The 21,863-nt window shown below is 38.7% G+C and overlaps 2 protein-coding genes across 2 annotated transcripts; one reads left to right on the plus strand and one right to left on the minus strand.

The window, feature by feature from the left end:
* Window positions 1–1,899: 1,899 nt before the first annotated feature.
* Window positions 1,900–3,115, minus strand: LOC124310239 (tyrosine recombinase XerC-like). The gene is made up of 2 exons (XM_046774052.1): window positions 2,681–3,115; window positions 1,900–2,598 (listed from the first exon to the last, which is right to left on the minus strand). The coding sequence occupies exons 1-2, from the start codon at window positions 3,113–3,115 to the stop codon at window positions 1,900–1,902; spliced, it is 1,134 nt and encodes a 377-aa protein (XP_046630008.1).
* Window positions 3,116–17,110: 13,995 nt separating this feature from the next.
* Window positions 17,111–18,148, plus strand: LOC124304909 (chymotrypsin-2-like). The gene has a single exon (XM_046763718.1). The coding sequence runs from the start codon at window positions 17,166–17,168 to the stop codon at window positions 18,057–18,059; it is 894 nt and encodes a 297-aa protein (XP_046619674.1). The 5' UTR covers window positions 17,111–17,165; the 3' UTR covers window positions 18,060–18,148.
* The last annotated feature ends 3,715 nt before the right edge of the window (window positions 18,149–21,863 follow it).

The raw sequence follows: 21,863 nt of genomic DNA on the forward strand, positions 1-21,863 counted from the left end.
ATGTCAAATATCACAATCAAATAGGCAGTTAGGTAGATCAGTGTGCGGTGAAAGTCATCGGTAAGTTTGTAATCGTGAGAGGACGAAAGATGGAAAATGATTTTCGGAAGAATAGGTTGACAAAACACACATTGAGAAAGGGACGGAAAATAATAATTCGAAGAAATTGTTAGGAAAATACGGTGTTCTGAATTAATAAAACGTGCATGGTAGTTAGTCCGTCTGAAAATGAAAACAATCAAGTCTATGTAAGCAAACTTGATGCAATTCTATTCACCTCAACCTCTTCCGCTGATAAGCCGCCAAATTTTTCCAACCCTGCCCCTCTTTCTTACTTTTCCGTAACACTTTCCTTATCTTGGTCATAGCGAATGACTGATGAACACTTATCAAGGAGTTTTAGATACTTTACTAATATTTATTCACGAAAAACACACTAAATAACGCTCACGGCTCGCGGTTTGAATTACGGGTTTGCACGCGTTAAATGCAGACTATCTGCCACGGCCGTTAATTCGTACAACCGGTGGCCTAAGCCAGAGATGGCGCTAGTAAGCAATCGCTTCTCGCGGCGAAAATCCGCTGTTTCATGCTTCAGCTCGTGCAAATTTTCTCGCAACTCTTAAGTTCGATTTTATTGCTCTTAGTTCCAAATTAAAGGTGAAGAATGTATCTGTGTCGTATATTTCGTATAATTGTGAAAAAATATCGTTCTTGTTTTATCACAACAGGAACTTTGCTCACTTTCAGTGCCGTTTTTTACGACTCTAAAAGAAAATTTTGAAATTCAATGAAATACACTACACAGATTGCTCTTTCGCCTTCAAAATTCTTCTAATAGAAGTTCAATATCTTTATAAATGACGGAGAAAACTTGCATCGCGTGAACGTCTGCAAGCGGCAGTTCCACCGGGAGTAGACAACGTCCTTAAATAGAGAGTAGATAGACAAGAAATCCAATTAAAGCGTAATCAACAACTGAAATGATAGCAGATATGTTAACAAAAGCTGTAGGTCCAGATAAAGTGTATGAATGTGTCATGAATGTATGATTACTTAATACTTAATTTGCAACACATAAAATGTCTACATGTAGTGTAACTACTATAAACTATTGGGGAAATTTTTCGTCTTAGGGTTCATCTCAAATTAATCGCGACGTAAGTCTATTTGAGTATGTGACTTTCACACTACAATTTTCTTTAAAAACATATAAATTTCCTCTATATAACATAGAGATAAGTATAAAATATTTTGATGCAATTTATGTATGTATAATATAATGTATGGTAACATATTACTATTCAAAAGGAAACAACATTATTCTAACAAGAATAATACTCACATTAATGTACGTCTGCATTAGGGAAGTGTGTTGTAATGTACTTATATGTGTGATGCAGCTATTGTAATGCATGTGTATATGACCGAAACACGGGCCGACCCATGTAGCAGTCAGGCTCCTCCAGAGATAGAGAGATAAACTCTATCCTCATAAGAATAAATAGTTCGCCTAAAAACTAAAAAAAATTATATCTAAACCCTTATTTCTTTTTTTTCGATCAGTGTCATTTATTAATAACAGTTTGCATCGTTGATTCCTTGTGAAAACGGGATTAATAGTACACACGACTATTTATATAATAAAACCACGTTTCCGAGCTTATAGTGTTCGGACAAATGATATTGTTATTTGGCGGACCGAGGGGGGTCCAGGGGAGCGCAGCCCCCCGGCGGGGTGAAGGGGCGGAGCCCCTTCTGGGGGTGTAGGGGGCGAAGCCCCCCCTGGGGGGTTGGGGGGGCGAAGCCCCCCCGGAAAGCGATAGTAGTTTTTAAAAGTTGATGAAATAATAAGAACACGATACATTTACACGAGTCAAGTTTTTTTTATTTTAATATTTACTTGTCATGGATCACGAAAGTGCAATTTGTGCAATTGTTGAATACAAATTTTTTTTTCGATGGCGAATTTTCGTCATCGACCACGGTCGTTTGCGTTTTTAAATTTTCTTTCTCGGACGTAATCGTCTCAATTTTTTCACGCTTTGACGGTGGATCATCGTTATTCCGTTCCGAAGGTCCAGCTGGGGCAAAATTGACCGCCGTTGATATAATGTGCCCGATTTTGGATTTATTTTTAACGGACTCCTCGATATAGTCTTCTGCAACGTTGCTCGATTTCCATCCACCGTGGCGCTTCAACGTAGTGATGTTGGCCCCGCTGTCTGCAAGCAATGTTGCAGAGGTTCGGCGGAACGCGTGTCCGGTGAAACTCGCCGAGTCCTCTAACTTCAAATACCCGGCAATTTCTTTCGGCATTTTCGAAAATTTATGTATCCCGATAACTTGACAAGTACATTTTCCCTTTTGATAATTGACAAAAAAACGATCGGTCATTGCATTTTGAGGACGCAAATCCGTGTACTGTTGTACGATTTTGACGAATTCTTCTGAAATTACGAAAGTTCGAGGTCTTTTCGTTTTTGTGTCCGGGAGATTTACGACGAGCAGGTTCCCTTCTTTCTTCACGTCTCTGAGTCTGATATTCACCAACTCGTTGCTGCGACAAGCCCCGGATATTCCGAAAATTAGAGCAACCTGTTTGGGACGTATCATATTTAGTTCTATGAAAATAATTGCAACCTTGTAGTAAAAATATTTTGTCTGCTTGTTAACTTACTTTTGTTGTCAAATATTCACGGTCGGGAGCTTCTGTTAAAAATTTTTCAACATTTTCTGACGAAAGCACTTTCGATTTTTTGCTCACGAATCCCGATGACGTTTTCTTCATGAAAGCCTTGAGGGAATGATATTGATCGATGTCTGTATTTTCTTTAATTTTTATGGTGGCTTTCAGCATCGAAAACATTGACCATAGAGTCGATGATTTATATTTTTCACTGAGTTCTTTGAAGTATGCCATCACAATCGATTCCGACGTTACTTTTGTTTTGTGTGCCCGCTTCCATTTCACGAATGCGTCGTACGTGGATTCGTACATTTTTTGAGATTTTGTCGGCAATAATTCGTCCCTCGTATTCTCCGCAGCTTCTCTCAGTTTTAGTGGCGTGCATTGCAGCCACTCGTCACTGCTGTGTTTTTCTTGATCACTCATTTTCGTGAAATCACTTTTCTCGATTTGTCGACACGATCTTTGAATTGTTTGCGTAAAAAAGTGAGGGTATGTCCCCGTCTTCCCTGAAAACATTTCCCATACGCGAATAGTTCTTCGAATAGGCAACCGATGGCAGCAGCTCTGCTTCACAGCGCCGTGATCGGGAACGAAATAATCGGACCGTGTAAGAAAAGCGCATGCGCAGAGTACAAAAAAGTTACTCCTAGGAGCTAAAAATGGTGCTCCTCATACCCCCCACCACTAATTCGCTTCGAGAGTCGCCGAAACGCCTACTTTAGGTACCGCAGACACGCTCGAAAAAGCGAGGAAAACGTGGTTGCGTTATATAAAAGTTTATTACATTCTTTTTCATGTGCTTGTAACGGATAAACTTGATGTGAGTCAGGATTTGTGTGTTTATTCTTCTGCTCCTTGTGAGTATTTTCGATTTGAGTGGATTCTAAAGACAAAGTTTCAATCTTGAATAATAATAGACAATTGAACAAAATTATCACATCAATTGTATAAGTATTTAACCTTGACTTTCACACATATCTGGTGGGAAATGATACTACAAATATAAAGAAGTCGATAATATATTTTTCCAGTTTCATCACATGAGGTGTTTACTAATCTTTTAAATAAATTCCGATATCGGATACTCTGCATAATTAATATAAAACGTACCTGGCATAGAGCAGATTAATCTTTTGGGATCCAGTCAGTCATGTGACCCAAAGTCCTGCAGTTTTTGCCCCAAATAATTCATTTTCACACCCATTTGAGATGTATTCCGACAGCCTTTCGCTGAGCAGGGAGGCATATTGGCTGTGTGCGTATAATCATGCAGCGTCAGATTAAAGGAATACGCACAGTAATCGCATATTATTGCTCGACATTACTGCACATTAACAAAAATTAGCAGTTGTAGGCATGATTTTCCAAACCACTAAGTATTATTTGAGGTTATATTTTGTAACCAATATTTTGAGGGTTAAAAACGATAGAACGATAATTGGTTACCCTACGGCGCAGTCGCTAACCTAAATAATTAGATAGAGAGAGATACTAAAAGAGAAAGATACGATTGTTGGGCGCCAGACGCACATGCGTCAAAAATAGATAATTAGAGAAAAAGACAAAGGTAAAGGTAAAGGTAATAGATAAAGGTAAGGTCAGGTTCTACGACGGTTTTTTCACGGTTCGCTCAGAGAGACAAGATAATGGTAGAGGGGCGGAGTCGAATCCAATAGATAAAATAAGAAACAGGTGAAGCAGGAATAATATCAAATATATTAAACAAGAAGCGATAAGTTTACTGACAAGCAAGTAGCTGAAGAGTTTGCGATACAAGTACGATAAATGCAATAATTAACAATAGTTACAGCCAGAGAAAGGTTAAGCGAGAGAGTTAACAATTAACGGAACGTTTTCCGAATAAGCGGGAAATATGCGCAAGCTCGCGCTACTAAAAGGTAATGATTAACACGGTTTTATGACAGATAGGCAGAACAGAAAAGATATACGGTACTTAAATTAAGCGGTAAGCAAATAAATCATAAAATAAGAGAAGAAATTATAAACACATGCGAGATACAACAATTGTAATAGTTATCACATTACCAGAATAATCAGAAATAGGCAGACAGGGAATTATGAATTACGAGGTAAATGCAAGCGACAGGTCAAATAGAAAATTATCATAAAATATAGAGAATAACAGATAATACGTAGTCTATAGTTTGCGGTAAGTGCGAGAGAAAGAGAGATAATATTCGGTACGATAAAAAGCAATTCAAGATAAGACAAACAATATTCAAGATAATTAATGTGCAACGTACGGCAAACCAAATAGACTACGGACAACTACGATCAGCGATATTAGCGAAGAAAATAGTGAAAAAGATGTTATGCGATACGGCATAATACTCCAATGTCAAATGAACGACGAGCGGGACCGCGCAGCGATATAAGATCGCTCCCGCGGTACTCTCACTAAGATACGATAATCAACGATAATAGATAGAGACAGATAGAAACTAATCAGAGAAAATATAACAAAATAGCAATGCTCAGTAGCTAAGATAAAAATTGATCCTTCAACGGAACGCGCTGCTAGACAGCGATATTAGACATTCAAATATTCTATAAGAGAAAGATAATAAGATAAAGCGATAGTCACTACAATGCGTAAGTAATAGTCAATCAGTCGCGAAGTTACTTGCAATAAGACAGAGAAAGAGACAAGATAAGAGATAAGAGAGAATAAGGTACGAGCCCAGGTGGCTCAAGCAGACTAACTGCAAGATAAAGAGAAAAGATACGAGCCCAATTGGCTCAAGCAGACCAACTGCAAGGTAAAGAGAGAAAGAGATAAAGGTAAAGGTACGATATATTGCAAGTAATCTCGTGGCTTCACAAAATAGAAAAGGAACCTCACTTACGTGAAAGAAGATAGAAATTGGTATAGAATGCGATATAGATGCGATACAATAGGTACGACGAACTTTGGTAGCGATAATAAGAACACGTCTGTTAGTATCAGTAACTGCACGTAGAGTGACGAGATGAGCGATGATCCTGATTTTCGTCGAGCTGCTGTCACGTGATTCTTCCTCAAATTGGCGGTATTTTAATTGGACCAGCAGGTCGCGTAGGCCTGGTCCATGGGTAGGCGGCGATAATCCCTCGCCGCTGGTTTTTCTTTTCCCTCGACGACAGGTATCGAGGTATCAGGACGTCGGAAGGTGGTTAGAGATGTTTTCCTGCAGCTATGCGGTATCGTTGGTGAGAAGGGGGGGGGGGGGGGGTCGTACTGCTCAGGTATTGCGATATTGAGGTGTGCGGCAATGTTACGTCACCGGTCTCCTGGACTTGCGACAGACTGTAACTCACTCCTTGCTTTACTGGTACTCCCCGTTGTAGCTATTTCGTCGGTGCTGCATCCCGGCCCTCGCTAATCGAAGCCCTCATGCCGGAACGATCTGGTGGTGATGGCCCTCAACCCGGATCCCCACACTAGATCCACGTGGTCCGCATATCATTAGCCTATTCCACGCCGCAGTCCTTAGATAAGACGGTGCGTGACGAGAAAACCGTCTTCTATTGGATAGTCAACGACTTAGTAGATGTTAGGGTCGGTTCAGCTCCAGGCTGATAAGTATCGTCGACGGGAGGCTTCGTTGTGTTTTTGACGCACAGCCCTGTACGCCGCCTGACGATGCATCCGAGCGGTAGAAGCATTCGTTCGTGGTTCGGCTCCTGGCCGATAAGTCTCAAATAGTTGGAGGTGCTGTTTGTGCATCACGCACGACCCTGTTCGACAACTAGATAGGCATCCATCGGGAGTGGTTTCAGCGGTATTCGTTCGTCTGTAGTCGGTGGTGTTGATGTTGAGCTGGTACGTGACCCCGGTCAGGCAGTGTCCTGGTATCCTGACGCGAAGGTCTCGCAGATGGTTCTCGAAGAGCATTACAGAATTAGAAAATAGCATACAATTAGCTTAGTAAAGAGAATTCAACTTAAAGATAATTAGTCGTTCATTTTTGGAGTATTGGCCTCAGACGTGTTTTCGTTATTTTCAGCGATATTTGTACCTAGGGGAATGCGATAATTAAACAAAGTGATGGGGTACGAAATACCACGTCACAATTTATAATTCATATTGGATGTCACATTGGCTTATATAACAGTGTTTCGCACTTACGATCGAATGAAACATACGAATATCAGGAGTATCACAACCTGAACCGTTCTGAAGCTGGTATGTAATTTGCCTAATATTTTGAAATTCGCGGAATCGTTTTTCTAAGAATGGCGAAGCCATTAAGTACAGAGTACGCGTTTGGGCCACACTGTTCTTAGACCAGACCCACTGTATGCGAAATAGGCTGGCGACACCGCTAGTATGGCGTAGGTGCTGCGAGAGCGCAGTAGATCGCAGTACATAGTAGTGAAAAAACAACGCGCATAAAGTGTAACGGTCGAGTGAGGCGTCCGAAATAAAACTAATATACTTTGCAATTTTTTAAGTTTTATTAATTATTCTTACATCCCTTACATAACAATTGAACGTAATTTAATGCACGTCTATCCCTCGATCCACAAATAAAACGATTGTGAAAAGTGATGTTAATTAAAATCTTGAAAATGGATCATATAAAAAAGATAGTTTATTACATTTAATATAAAAAAGCTTCTATACATTCTTTCTCTATCTCTAATACTTTAGTGTTGTTGTGGATCTTGGAAATGCAGGTCATTATTTAACTACAAGTTTTTGCCGTCAACGTTTCGACTCTGATTGGAATCATCCTCAGGACATATTTAATGCATCTATTGAAACATAATTACAACATTGTTGGTACCGAGTCGGAACAACCTTAATAATATATAATAAAATTAGAGTAATAATGAAAAGTAAAACATAAGCTATGTATATAGAAACGAAGGAACACTAACCTTATACAAAGTAGTCAAATGTTAAAAACGGTGAGAAGTAATTCGATAAAATAACACAGTTATGGTGTTTGTTGTCACATTATTCACTTTCTTTATCTCCCGTCTCCATAGTTTAATAATGGTTAAATGACGAACTAGTCAAAAAAGGCAACTACTCTGTCTAAAGATCGTTAATGAAAGTGAGTTGGAGAGGATGGGTGGGTAGAATATAAACCCATTTCTTGTGGCAAATGAGCATGGATGAGAAGAAGAAAGTAAACAAATGCATATAAAAAGTGTGAGATAAGTGGGAGTTCGTTCACATCCCGCAAATGAGAAGGTCGTTCGAATACATTATTGATGAACAGTCAAATTTTCAAAACACAATAACACTCTGTCATAAAAACATTGCCGAAAGAAAGGTGAAGGACAATGAGTAAATAGAATAATCTTTTTCTTGTGCCGAGTGAACATAGATAAGAAAAGAGGAGTGATTAGAGACATAAAAAATGTGAAATAAGTGACAAGGTCGTTCTTAACCATATAGATGAAGAGGTCGTTGAACTGCCTACGTCTTCATATCCGTAATTAGTTTAATATAAATTTCACTTGAATTTTCAATGTCTTGTCTGAGATTGACAGAATTAGTATGATTGGCGATATTACACATTTCTAGCACTAGTCGATTATAATATCTAGGTTCTTTATGTAATATTTTAACATTACCAAAGTCAAAATGGCGGTTTAAGGACAATGCATGTTTTTTTAATGCCGTATAATGGTCGTCTGAATCTTTGAAATTGTTTTTGTGTTCATTGATTCGTACATTTAAGCAACGACTAGTTTGTCCAATGTACGGCTTATTGCAATCCCTACAACAGATTTTATATAGCAAGTTTGATTGTTTTTCAAATGGTAATCTATCTTTTCCTGTATCAAAAAACAAACGTAAGACATTGACATTTTTGCCCACAAATTGTACGTTGTATTTTTTAAACGTTCTGTTTAGTGATTCAAACAATCCGTTAACGTATGGAATGGAAATAAATAAAAGTTAAATTGTCTTTATTTGTTGGGTTCAAGGAGTTATTGTTGTCTTGTTCGCAGATTTTTTTGTACCTTTGATTGATGATTCTATGTAATAGGCCCGGCGGATAGTCATTCTTAATTAAAACATCTCTGATTATTTTGAGATTTTTTTCATGATAACAACTGTTAGCTGATCTTATCCCCCTATCAACTAAGTTAATTATTGTACCAATTTTATAGGATCTAGGATGATGTGAATGGAAGTTCAAATATCGTTCAGACCACGTGATTTTATGGAACCAATCAGTTTCAATGGTATATGAGTTATTGATGATTGTTACATCCAAAAAGTTAATTTTGTTATTAAGTTCAATTTCTATGGTAAGTTACAATCTTGGATGAAAGCTTTTGAAATTTTGTAATAGTTGTGGGATGTAATCTTTAGGAATGGCTGTTAATATGTTATCCACATATCTAAAATAAAAAGGTAAGAAGAAGGGCAGTTTTTTAATGCATTGTTCTTCAAGGTTATCCATGACCATGTTGTAATTATGTATCAATAGATGCATTAAATATGTCCTGAGGATGACTCCAATCAGAGTCGAAACGTTGACGACAAAAACTTGTTGTTAAATAATGACCTACATTTCCAAGATCCACAACAACACTTATACTACAAGGTCAAGATCATTTTTCAAATCTAATACTTTAGCTGTAATCCTGAGTTCAACAGTAGAATAATTAATATTTTTGCCCTTGATCTGCCTTTTTAGATTTCCGTACATTCCAAATAGTCGTAGAATGTATTTTAGGCAATTATAGGCAGTAGTACAATGTATATACGTGGAAGAATCGAAAGAAAGAGGAGGCAGGGGTTATTCAACGGCGGGCATCTAGCAGATGATAACGCGTTTAGGGTTGGATCCGCTAGATAGGCAAGACCCCAGGCGGAAGATGTTCGTTCTCAGTTCGTAGCGCAACTTTCCGTGACGCAAACCTTGTTGCGCCTCTGTATTAAATATGGCTGGTAAAGAAACGTGTTTAAGTGGCGAAAATAGCCTTTGAATTAGAGAAACAATTACTGTCAAGGAGAGACGGTGAATACTTTTAAAAAAGCAAGTGACTGAAGAGGCGATGGTAAAAAAAGATATATTAGAGGGACTGTGTGAAGTAAAGGTACATGTTGCCTGTAGAAAAGAATATACTCGGGAACACAGTATTATTGCTTCATTAAAAATACAATCTACTAATCAAGCAGTACCCGCTACTTCGCCAATAAAATCAAAGCTTAGGTCATCTGTACCAAGTTTCGAATTCAAAAATGCGTGTTTCTATTGCACAGAAAAAATAGATTCGACGTTCTATGAGCGAGTGAGAAAGAAGCTTACCACTAAACGTACCGAAGTGCACAACGTTCGTGGTTTATTTGTGAAAGAATGCATGCTGCAGGCAGCTAGAAAGAGAAACAACAAATGAAATCGGGAATAACACATCGGATAGAAAGTGTTGCAGACTTGGTCGCGGTTGAAGCTTTATATCATGAATGCTGTTATATCAACTGCTTCAAGGATCCAGCAACAGGCAAAAAAGGTGGACGTCCGCCGATCGATGATGTCAAAACTGCAATAGAGGTAATCTATGATTTTATTGAGAAGAGTGACGAGTGCCAGTTTGGAATGCATGATTTGATCAATTTAATCAAAGGCTACGTTCCCGACGAGTGTACAGTTTAAAAAAAAACTCGATGCGAAATACGGCGAGGATATAATTATTACGAAGTACCACAAAAAAATACAATCTTTTGTTTCCGAAATACTGGATATAAAATTTTGTCGGATCATTGGTATACGCAGAAAACAACTAACGCAGGCCAGGAACGACTTCGAATAATTGATCTACCTTCTCCGCCAGAAGTTGGTACTTCAGTGGATTCTACCCCTAGTACAAACCGCATGCAACAGTTTTAATTCGTAAGAATATACGAAAATGCACATACCTATAAAATACTACACAATTCATAAATAATTCAACGATTTTTCATCCATTCGTGATTATCACAGATAACAAAGCTGCCCAAAGACATGTGATAAGGACTTGCGCGTTGACCTAGCGAGTACAAAAGACTTTACTCTGGATTCAACGGCAATTAACACTAAACTTTGGATATGGAGAAAGAATGTATACAAGCTTTTTTATAGTAAATTTAATAGACTATCTTTTTTATTTGAACCATTTTTCCGATATCAGCAACAGTTCCTGTTGAAAATAAATGATAAGTACTAGTTGGGTGGACACGCCACCAGAGCGCGCATCTCTCAGATACCAAAGAATAACTCTACAGTGATCACGTGACACACGCCGACTTCGATGTACGTGTGCGCGTTTCTAATCTTAAGGTTTAGTTGTATACTCTATGCCGTCCTTCTTCCGGTTCGTGTAGTCACACGAGTAAGCTTGTGTATTGTTAGAGAGAAAAATAATCCGCATTAATAAATGTAATCACGAATATAATTTTGAATAAAACCACTTACAACAACAGTTCCCGAGATATAAGCGAAAAACTGAAAAAGTGAACCTTTTTTCCAAGATGATGGCTCGAGCGCAACAGGTATCGACTTTTGAGTCTTTAAACACGGGTTCCTGGATAAGCCTTTAATTCTAGCGTGAATAGTTTTTTGAAATTTCTCTTTGTTTCGGCAAAGTATCGAATAGTTAAATGTGTGTCTCGCGACACTCAAAATCGTCCTCGCACATGTACGCACACTCGCGTGCAATGTTTACTTGCCGTCTCTGCGTCAAATCTCGCCGCTTGCCCGTGTCGCGACTCAAAACCTATCAGCTGTATCTCATGTATTGTCTACTGTCTCGAAATCATGTATGTGTGTAATCTATGTGTTCTCTCGCTCTGTAAAATCATCACTCTCTGTAACGTTCTCTTGCGATACGGTCTGTATCGCCACATCGAAACCAATAAAAGTCTCGTTTATCGGTAATCATTATCTCTCTCCATCTCAACATCGCTTTCGTTTCATTTACACTCTTCCACATCACTAATTCGCGGATCCCACGTCGATGATCCATATCCTTTTGCCAACTCTCTAAACATTTTTTGGTCCTTCGAGCCGGATCAGTCACGAATCGAATCAGATCATTCGCAAATCGAGTCGAATCTTTCGAATCGTTGCGACTTACGGAAAAACGAATTAGCCAGTGAGTGAAACGGAACTATCGCGTGTGCATCGAGTTGCGAAAGTTCACGTAATCAAAGTGAACAATATCGTTATCGGTGAAAACCATCACCAAAATCAGTCGCGCCCGTTAAATTCAAACGTGCGGTGTCCTCTGTAGTGACCGTGACTAAGATCTGAGCGTCAACAACACCGATCTTTCGAAGTGTGTATCGCGACGCCCTATTATCACTGTATGCGTATCTCGTTCGTGAAAACTCTGTTCGTCGCGTGAGTTACATTTTCTCGTTTGTCAAAATGACGATCGACGAATACATTGAACGTCAAACCGATCTCTTCAGGCGCATCTGTCGCACTCTCGAAAACTTGCGGAAGCTCGGTGAAGCAAAAACAACCCTCGGGCAAGTGCAATCGCGATTAAATGCTTTAAATTCAAATTGGCTGAAGTTCCAAGGCAAGCACGAGACAGCCGATCAAATCAGAATTGCAGCAAAAAGTGATCAACTCGACGCTATCCAAAGACTTTCGTATTTCGCGAAAGACTATTACGGACAGTGCGAAGAGCAATACATGAACGCGAAGGGAGAGATGCTCGATCTACTCGAATCTCTCAAGACTCTATCGGCACCGATCGTGCCAACAGCCGCAGGCCCCCAACTCACAACTGGAGGAGCCTCAAAACGGCTACCACGCGTCGAATTGCCTACGTTCTTGGACAATTACTCAGACTGGAAGTCTTTCCACGACCTCTTCACATCAATCGTTCGCGAAAATTCGCAACTCTCGGAAGTGGAAAAACTGCACTACCTAAAAACAAGTCTTACCGATGAACCGTCACAACTCATTAAAAACATCGCTCTTACCGCTGAAAACTTCCCTCGAGCCTGGAAAACTCTCGTATCACGGTACAAAAACAAGAGACGTTTGACGGATTCTCATCTCGCGACACTTTTCGCGATTCCTCGTGTCACGAAAAAATCGTCATCGGAACTGAAAAGCTTGCACAGCAACACTTGCGAAGTTCTTGGCACGCTCGAACTTCTCGATAGTCCCGAGAAATTAGGGGATCACATCATCGTGCACATGGCGATTCGCAAGCTCGACCCAGCATCTCTAGAAGAGTGTTTGTCATTACTCGATCTGGAAAAAATTCCGGCCGATCGATGAAATCAATTTTTCATACATGACCCCCGATTTCTGCAATATCCGACGCATTAGCGAGTACAATGAGAGGCAAATCCGCGGTGACCAGCTTTTTTGCACCAGTCAACATAACTTCGCTGTCGATTTGAGAAGCTTTATATTGTCTGGAAAACGTTTAACTATCTCAGTCAATCGCACAATGTAGCGGTTATTTCATTAAAATTAAATCAAACAATTTTCTTGTATCGTTTGAAGTAAACAAGTATCAACCATAGTTTATTTTGGTTTCGTAAGTTGTAAACATGAACACGACATTCCAAATTATGTAACAAAAAAAAAAACATTCATTTCTCTTTTCAATTATTCACCACTATAAGTTATTAATTGTTTTAGAAATGTATAATATTTGAATTGTACAGCATAAATTGTCTGTCCTTTCGTTTCTTTTTTTTTGGCATCTAAAACGTTCTATCTGTATCTCATTTGCAATTCATTACCTGCAAAATTGTCTCTCTTATTTTTCCTTGATAGACAAGACCTTTTAGATAATAACTAAACTTTTCAATGTACACTGTGAAGATCATCAGCTGACGGTTGATATAATGACGATCTATTTGTTTCGGAGTGAGGATCCCCGTTCCTTTGGTATCGAAAATAAATCAATCGATTGTCGGCGCACTTTTATGTTCGTACTTCACATTGATTATTTACCAATACAATCTTCGTCAACATCTAGGGTTTATTTCAAGTTCATATGAGATTGTTATAATTATTATCAAGAATTAAGAAATACATTTCTATGAAAGAAAATTGGCACGTCATGCTCCGTAGACGGTTTGGTTGAGAGAGAGCGTTATCGAGAAGACAGATGGAATCGGCGAAAAAGTATACTACGTGATTGACCCTGTGAGTCAAATTCTGTCCAGTCATTGTTGTGATTTTAAGCGGATATACTCGAATCGTTACAACAATCATGTGTTGCCGAATCTGATTTCGATCTCGTCGAACTCTCCCGACCTCACGTTGTACGCAGCGGTTGCAGTTACGAATTCTATTCCGAAAGCGACACCGTTAGCTGGTTGCAAAGTCCATCGTTTTGTAATTTTTCCTCGATATATTCGAATTTTTCTCCCGCTTTTCCATAAATATGGGCTTGATGATGCGACTAGCAACAGATAAGACCACAGTTGAGAGAGTTTCGTACAGTTTTGTGATATCCTTTTGCCTGCTTTGAAACAAGATGTTTGCCCCATTGACACCGCACAGAACACACTTGATAAATACCAAGTACAGGTGGTTAGCGGGATCTTTCTACATGCTGATTAGCGTCTTAGCAGTGTAACATCTTTCTTGGCCTATGACAATCGACCGAAGTGTATTTTCAATTCCAGCTATTGGTATAATATGCGTTTCACGGCTCCTTCCCATGCCAGCCACCGGGTCGTTGATAATTGAATTACGTTCAAGAATGCCTTGGTGTTATCAATAATCATTGAAACGATAAAAATTGATTAAATTGATTTACGGTAAGATAACGTGAGGGCAATCAAGCCGATACTCTACAGGGCAGGGTACTTTCGGCAAGAGAGAACATAAATTTTGGGCGCCAGATGCAATTGCGTCAATTTTTAGAAAAAAGAAAGCGATAGGAGAAAAGATGAAACAAACCTTGTGACGGTTTTGCACAACTAACTTTGATAGATAAGATCCCGTGAAGGAATGGGGAGTAGCCAAAAAAAAAAAAACGAAAGCATGTATTACCTACATTAATAATATCGATTATATTAACAAAATAGCAGAAGATCAGATATACTAAGAGAATAAAACTTTTCACAATTCATCAAAATAGATGTCAGTGCAATACATGATTCTACTAGTCGGTAATTAACAATCAGCGAGTTTACAATAATCAGAGATGAGTAACTAGCATGCAATAAAAATGTAAGAAATTATTTGCAATAGAGAAAGTTAACATAACAAGCGAGAATTAGCGGGAAAAAGGAAATTCAATGAGAATTTATAGCAAGTGCGATAAGGTAACTAAATCAAACCTAAAGAACAGGTGTTAGTTTATAATGGTGTTACAATTAACACTAATTAGTAAAGTATGAGAATTCGGGTGACAAACTAATTCTTACCTAATTACGGTATGATTGGGATATTGCAATTTCAGATATTGTTAAGGAAAGGTATTGGTATCGACGAGTACTTGCGAATAATTCGTGCTGCATGAATTACGTGACTAAGAATCAACATATTGAATTTATAGACGATACGATATGTTCGAGGTCTAGTAGAGAATTATAACGATGATTTTGTACGTAGAAATCTAGGTTACGATATTTTGGCGGTAGGAAATCGACTTATGCAATAATCAAAGTATTAACAATAAAGAAGAGAATTATCGATAAATAAGAAAATAAGCGATAGAACAATAATAAAATAATAAAACAAGATTAATATCCGGCCACTATTGCGATATTTGGGGTTCCGATGTTCCAGAGCTTAGGAAACTCACTTAATATAGTATGTTATTAATAGAATGATAAATCAAGGTAATGAGGGTATTAAGAAAATAGGAACAGATACTACGTAAGCGGAAGTATACCTAATTACCGTAAGCGAGAGAATTGTAAGCGTGAGACACGTTAAGAGGAATTGAAATATTAGAAAAGGTAATTCGATATTAAGTAAGGAAACACGATATTAGATAGAGAAAAATTCACAAATTAGGCACGGGAAATGCGATATAAAGAATATAAAATCACAAGATCAACTACCAAAAGTGCGATGAAGGTGAGAAAATTTAGGTCAAAATTCGTAGTTGAATCACTAGATAAATCAACTTCACCTGAGGCTTAAAGATGCTAGAAATTGCGGTAAAGATCAAAGCAAACTAGCCAGTCACGAAGTTATTTGCGATAAAGAGAATATTATGCTATGAGAACACGGGGTTTGGATGTAGCCGTGTCACATGCAAGGAAAGAAACGAAAAATAGCGAAAGATATGACTGCGAGTAAATTCGTGGCTTTACACAGGAGACAGGGGAAAGCTTACCTTTAAGATAGAATAAAAGGAGCAGAGGTAATGGGACAGAACATGTTGTCAACGGCGTACGTAGTCCTCTACGGCGGCTTCTTCCTGTATCAGCGTTTCGGCAAAAAACATGGACCGACGGACGGTATGCATACATAAAAACGAATATAGAAGAAAATAATTTTAACTCATTGTCATTTATCAGAGTTACCTTCATGGAATGTGCAAACAGAAGTGAACAGTATCCATATACACGTAGCAGCAAACAATTTCAAAGTGCAAGTGTACCATCTCTAGAAAATTCTGTATATTACCAACATTGGACTGACAATGAGAATAATTTACCACTAACTAAATCAACGCACATTAACAACGTCACTTATCGTCAGTTCATAAGCAGTGTACTTTCAGGGAAGTTAGATGTTTCTTCACAACTGGTTTTAAAGTTTCAAATCGGCTTATCGCCAGACACGCAATACTATCCACAGAGCTCGAGGTCATGCCAATTGCCTACAGGTAAGTGCCAAATTTGTTGATAAAGATCCATTTTTATTTTGTATAAATCGTAAATCCTAAACATTCTGAGGAGGACATTTTTTTATTGTCGGTTTAGGGTAAATTGCGATAGAAATTCGCATTAAATTCGATGTTTAATTAGATTATAAGTTGGTTGATTTCTAGTAAACATCATCCAAGTCCAGTTACTGAGAATGGCACACTAGTCATGGTTTAAATGGCAAAATAATTCCCCATGTTCATAGGTGACACAAAAAATCACCAAGCTGCAGTAGTGAGTTATCGAAATGCGATTGGAAATATCTAATAGGATATCAATAATATTCCCATATCTTAGTATAGGCCGGACATGTTATTGCCGCCTTATAACCAGTCTAGTTCTCGTACGAGTAGAATATCATAAGACGATAGGCTAACGAAGTGTATCCCCAGCTACAATTAAGTGACTGCCTGATAAGACTTATAGATTATGTTTCTCAATACCAATGTGATTTAGTACTTACAAGCTTTACTAGTCGATCCAATTCACAATTTAACTCAGTTCATCAAGAGAATGATAAACATGGCTATAAATTACCGAAGTAAAAATTCAATCTTGTTAACCCATGCATGATGTATCGTTAGTAATAAATGCGTTCAGTGTGATAATATAAGTCGACGAGCTCATTCGTTTCAAAGTGCTAGATCCACATCGATCATGAAAGTCAATATCATACTAACAGTTGCAACGTGCATTTGCCTTTCGTTTTCTCAAGGCCTGGAGTCGAAAGAGTCAAGTCAAATCGATACCAATGTCGATTCCAGCAGACGCATTCTTTTCGGCGAGAAAGTCAACCCAATGGATTTTCCATACTTGGTACAACTAAGAGAAGACACTGACAGTTGGTTCTGCGGTGGGAGCATCATAACCAACCGATGGATTCTGACCGCAGCTCATTGCTTGAATGGTGCGACATGCAATATGGTGAAGGTGCTGCCGGCCGCCCTATTAACGACCTCCGAGTTGCGGATTTATGCAGACGAGTGCCACGGTCATGAGCAGTACGTTCACCCTCGCCCAAAATTTGACATCGCACTGATCAAAGTCAAGGAAGACCTCTTGCGAGATGCGCACACCAAAACAATCCCTCTGCCTGTGCCAGGTAACGCGTTCTATCCTCCAGGAACCAGAGCTCTTCTTGTCGGTTGGGGAGTGAATGAGCATAACCAACCACCTGGTCACCTTGTGAGCGCATACGCACCTGTCGTGGACTGGCAAACATGCAACCATAATTTCAAATCCTATCAGGCCTCGTGCCGATCCAGAGCAATGTGCACGGCTTCTGACATACCGGCAAGATCTCTGTGCACCCAAGGCGTTGGAGATTCTCCAGCTGGGACTTGTCTCGGTGATTCGGGAGGTCCCATCGTCATAGATGGTGTTTTAGTTGGGATCAGTACTTTGGTTCTTATTTTAGAAGATGGGCGATGTACAATTGGAGCTCCGTCGGTTTACACGACTGTCGCCGATTATCTACCTTGGATCTATTCTTTTATTGATCCTGCGAAAGATACTTCGGAATTCATAATTCGCGTCGAGTCTCCGGAATAAGCATTTTTTCAGTTGTAACACATCCGGAACAAACAACTTTTCGAATTCGTACACATTCTAGGAATCTCATTAGAGGGGATAAATATCGAGGAACAGCTAGCAACTGGTGAGAATTAGATACGAAATTGACAGAATATGTTATAGATTAAAAATATCTTGCGAAAGTCACTACCACAAATCATAACTTTCATCAATCGAGTAATCAGAACAAGACTACTTTTTGGTATTGAAGCTTTTCCTGAATAAGAGGAGTGCTTAACATTTCCGATATTGGCGTTGTTAATCGTATACCGAGAACCCTTATGGACTTCTACATCGTGATCACCCGTGTTGAATTCCTCAAGATTTTTATGTTGCTCATCTACGTGATCAGGTATAGTACATAAACCTGATTTCTAACGTTTGGTTGGTGCTTACCTGCCAGAGTTTTCAGACCACAATGTTACTATCAATTTACATAGCGCCATTATGGCTTGTACTGCCCAGTCAAAACTGTCAGAGCAGTGGCATTATAGGAATTCAAGGTGTCAAAACGAATAGAAAACAGAAATTGTCAATTTAGTTCAATCTCATAAACCGTTCTCCTGTTTCTACGAAGTTCACTTAAAAAAGTGTAAGTATTACAGTTTGTTGTTCAATGAATCTATCGAAACATTATTGAAGTAAATAAATACCGGAAAATTATTTACACATTCTGATCACGCAGTATAAGGTACTAATTGGAAGATAAAAATAATAAAAACGTAGATATAGAAGAAAAATAGTAATTAAGTTTGTTGCATGTGTTCAAATTCCCCGTATGGGACACGCACGTGTGGGTATACGTGTAGCACTTAAACGCGAAGTGAACCTGGTTATCTAGTCAGTTATCGTTCGCGCTAGAGATTACATTAAATCGATTACTTCGTGTTTATTTTATCTGCCTTTTTCCACATGCACCTCCATCGCCGATTAATAACAAAGTTCAAAGAGAAAGGAAAACGGTCCAAACGATTGTCAGCATGATCGCACTCGAGACGATATTATTTTATCCATCGTGGAGCATTGACGTAAGGGTGCATCGCTCACTTGCAGTCGCACAAGATGACAGCCCTGCGGTGTCGCATTAAAAGTATTTTTTAAATAACATAGCTCTCATGTTGAAATGTAACTGTGTGCTTAAAGAAAATGTTCTAATTTGTGAATTACTATAAATATATGGTACAAAAATTATGTTTGTTATTTCAAACATAACCTCGCCGAACCCTAGGCGACACACAAAATTAGAGATTTCTCGATAATATAAATCGTCGAAAATTTTGGAAAAGAAGGTCAACGAAGAGCTCCGCCGCGAGGGTGTGACGTCCTAACCATCAGTTCCGGATAAATTAAGAGCTAGATTCAAAGTTGAATCGCGAAAGTGAACTGGGACGTATAATCAGTAGTTTTGGATCACCGTTATCTATTAAATACTGAAGTGTAACGAAGAAGCATCGAGAACCGCATAAGAAAATTATAATTCAAGTGTTATATCTAGTAAATATGAAAAGAAACTCAATTGGAAAAATAATAGTTGGATTTAGAACTTACCTTGCCTGCTCGAATTGATAGGTGTAGTCCGCAGCGGGTGACTTATTGTAAGAATAAAGTGATGTGTTCCTCTGTTAATTGTGGCATGATAGTATTTGCATTGATATCACGATAACTGCCAGAATCTGGTGAGATAAATATCAGTTCCAAAGACTCATTATCATTTGGGTTTTCAATATTCGGTAGCTACAACAAAATTATTGTTATTGTCGTACCAATGTAATCTGAAGTAATAATTTACAAAAATTGAATTATGTTTTGGAAAGGAATTAAATACCTATAACCAAATTTCATGGCTATGTAATACTAAATACTATTTCAAATCAAAACTCAAGCATACAATATTACGTAAATTTCATTTACCTTTCCAGCAGATCTTGTTCCTTTGCTTTGAGAAAAGCACGACGGCGACTTAATTCCTGTTTTGATTCGTTAACTGTCCAAGAAGAATACTTTTGCATTTCAGAACATTCAAATTTCGTGTGAAGGTGGACCAACAATTGTGGCACCATCTGCACTCGGCTTGACAACTGTGATTCCCCGTTATCGAAAGAACTGGAAAAAAAACCGCAGCGTATGCTCCGTAGGTCATGCAGACAGGTGGCCGATTCGAAATTATATCCGGAATAAGAACATGTCGATTCGGTACGACCTACAATTGCTTCTGATTGCCCCTCGATTTCTGATCAATAATCTCGCAGTTTCCTTATTTGCTCCGTTACAATTTCCAAGAAAACTGGGAAAAACGATACATACTCGTCAAGTGACAAGGGGTCGGGTAGCAGCAGTTCGAACGCATGTATCCGACAAAAAAAAATTATAATTTGGCACGGCGGCGAATTGCTCCTTATTGCTCCGTGATTATTTGACAATTGTCGACCAGTTTCATTATTTGCTCCTTCGCAGTTTTCGAGCAATCTCGGAAAAGCGACGCCCACTCGTTCCACACCGAAGATTCGGGGGTCTGGCTGATTCGATCTCGTATGGGTGTCGAAAAAATGATAATTCGGCCGAACTTGACTATACTCGGAATTGTTTTTCGGTGGTTGATAACCATACGTACGGTTCAGCAATTTGCTCCTGCCTAATTATCGAGTAAACTGGAAAATTTTGAGACGAGGACTTCGATTCTTGTCTCGCGGGTTATTTAAGGATCTTGAATAACGGGATTATTACGGATTTGACAAGATTATTCTTTATTGAAATAAGTTGAATGGTTATAAAACGGAACGCCAGACAACGACTGACTCGAAATTCCGGCAAAAGCCACTATCGAACGTTTGTGACACGCTCATTGGCTGCCTTACTGGCCACGCCATTAGTAGCGCTCTCAGGCGCTCGACGAGTCAGACGAAAGAGGCAGGAGAGTATGAAAAACTTTATTTCTCAACAGAAAAGACCAAAGCATCTGATTTATAGGTTATGTTGATGAGCGGTGAATTCGGAATTGCATTCGCAACAATAAACGGTAATTTTCTTTAAGAGACAATTGCTTCCAATCTCTCCTGGGTTCATTCCTAATCATTTACTAATTAAGTCAGTTGCTTTTTTATAGTTTTCGACAGTCTTCTCCAACTTCTGGCTGTTATCCAATTGGATTCACTTATCACTCAATTTTTCACTTTACCCCATTATAATTCTTTAAAATCTCCAAAAAAACCACCAGGGCTTATTCCAGAGTACAGATGAGTGGCGTTAGATTTGAACTCGTATCCCGTTTAAAAGGATAAGAATCCGAAACAAAGAATAAATGCTACCACTTGCTGTTTAATTACTCCTTATTGCTCCACAATTATCATTCATTGCTTCTCAGCTGGCACTAATTACTCGTTCTTCACTGTTTATAATTTAATTTGCAAATGGAGAAAATGAATGGGGACTGTGGTTCGGCAAAGTGATGATGAGTTACTGATAGGCAACACAGAGGGTATTTATTTAACAAAACTAGACTGATTCTGTAACTCTGGAATGTTGCAGAATGGCCAAAACGATACCGCAAACAATTCTTGTCAGCTTTTAGTTATCAAGTTTCGTCCCCTGAGCTTAGGCTGAATAGAGGATCGTCCAAGTGAATTTCTAGTTTTAGATTCATCATCCATTTGTCGTAGGAATTCGATACAGTTCTCAGCAACGCTTCATCCAACATCTGGTATTAATAAGGAGGAAGAAAATGATCATCTTAAGTTAAAAATATTGATGGTTTTCTTTAACAACGTGAAATTATGTATGGTGATA

The sequence above is a fragment of the Neodiprion virginianus genome, chromosome 1 (genome assembly GCF_021901495.1).
Source record: "Neodiprion virginianus isolate iyNeoVirg1 chromosome 1, iyNeoVirg1.1, whole genome shotgun sequence".
Lineage (NCBI taxonomy): Eukaryota > Metazoa > Arthropoda > Insecta > Hymenoptera > Diprionidae > Neodiprion > Neodiprion virginianus.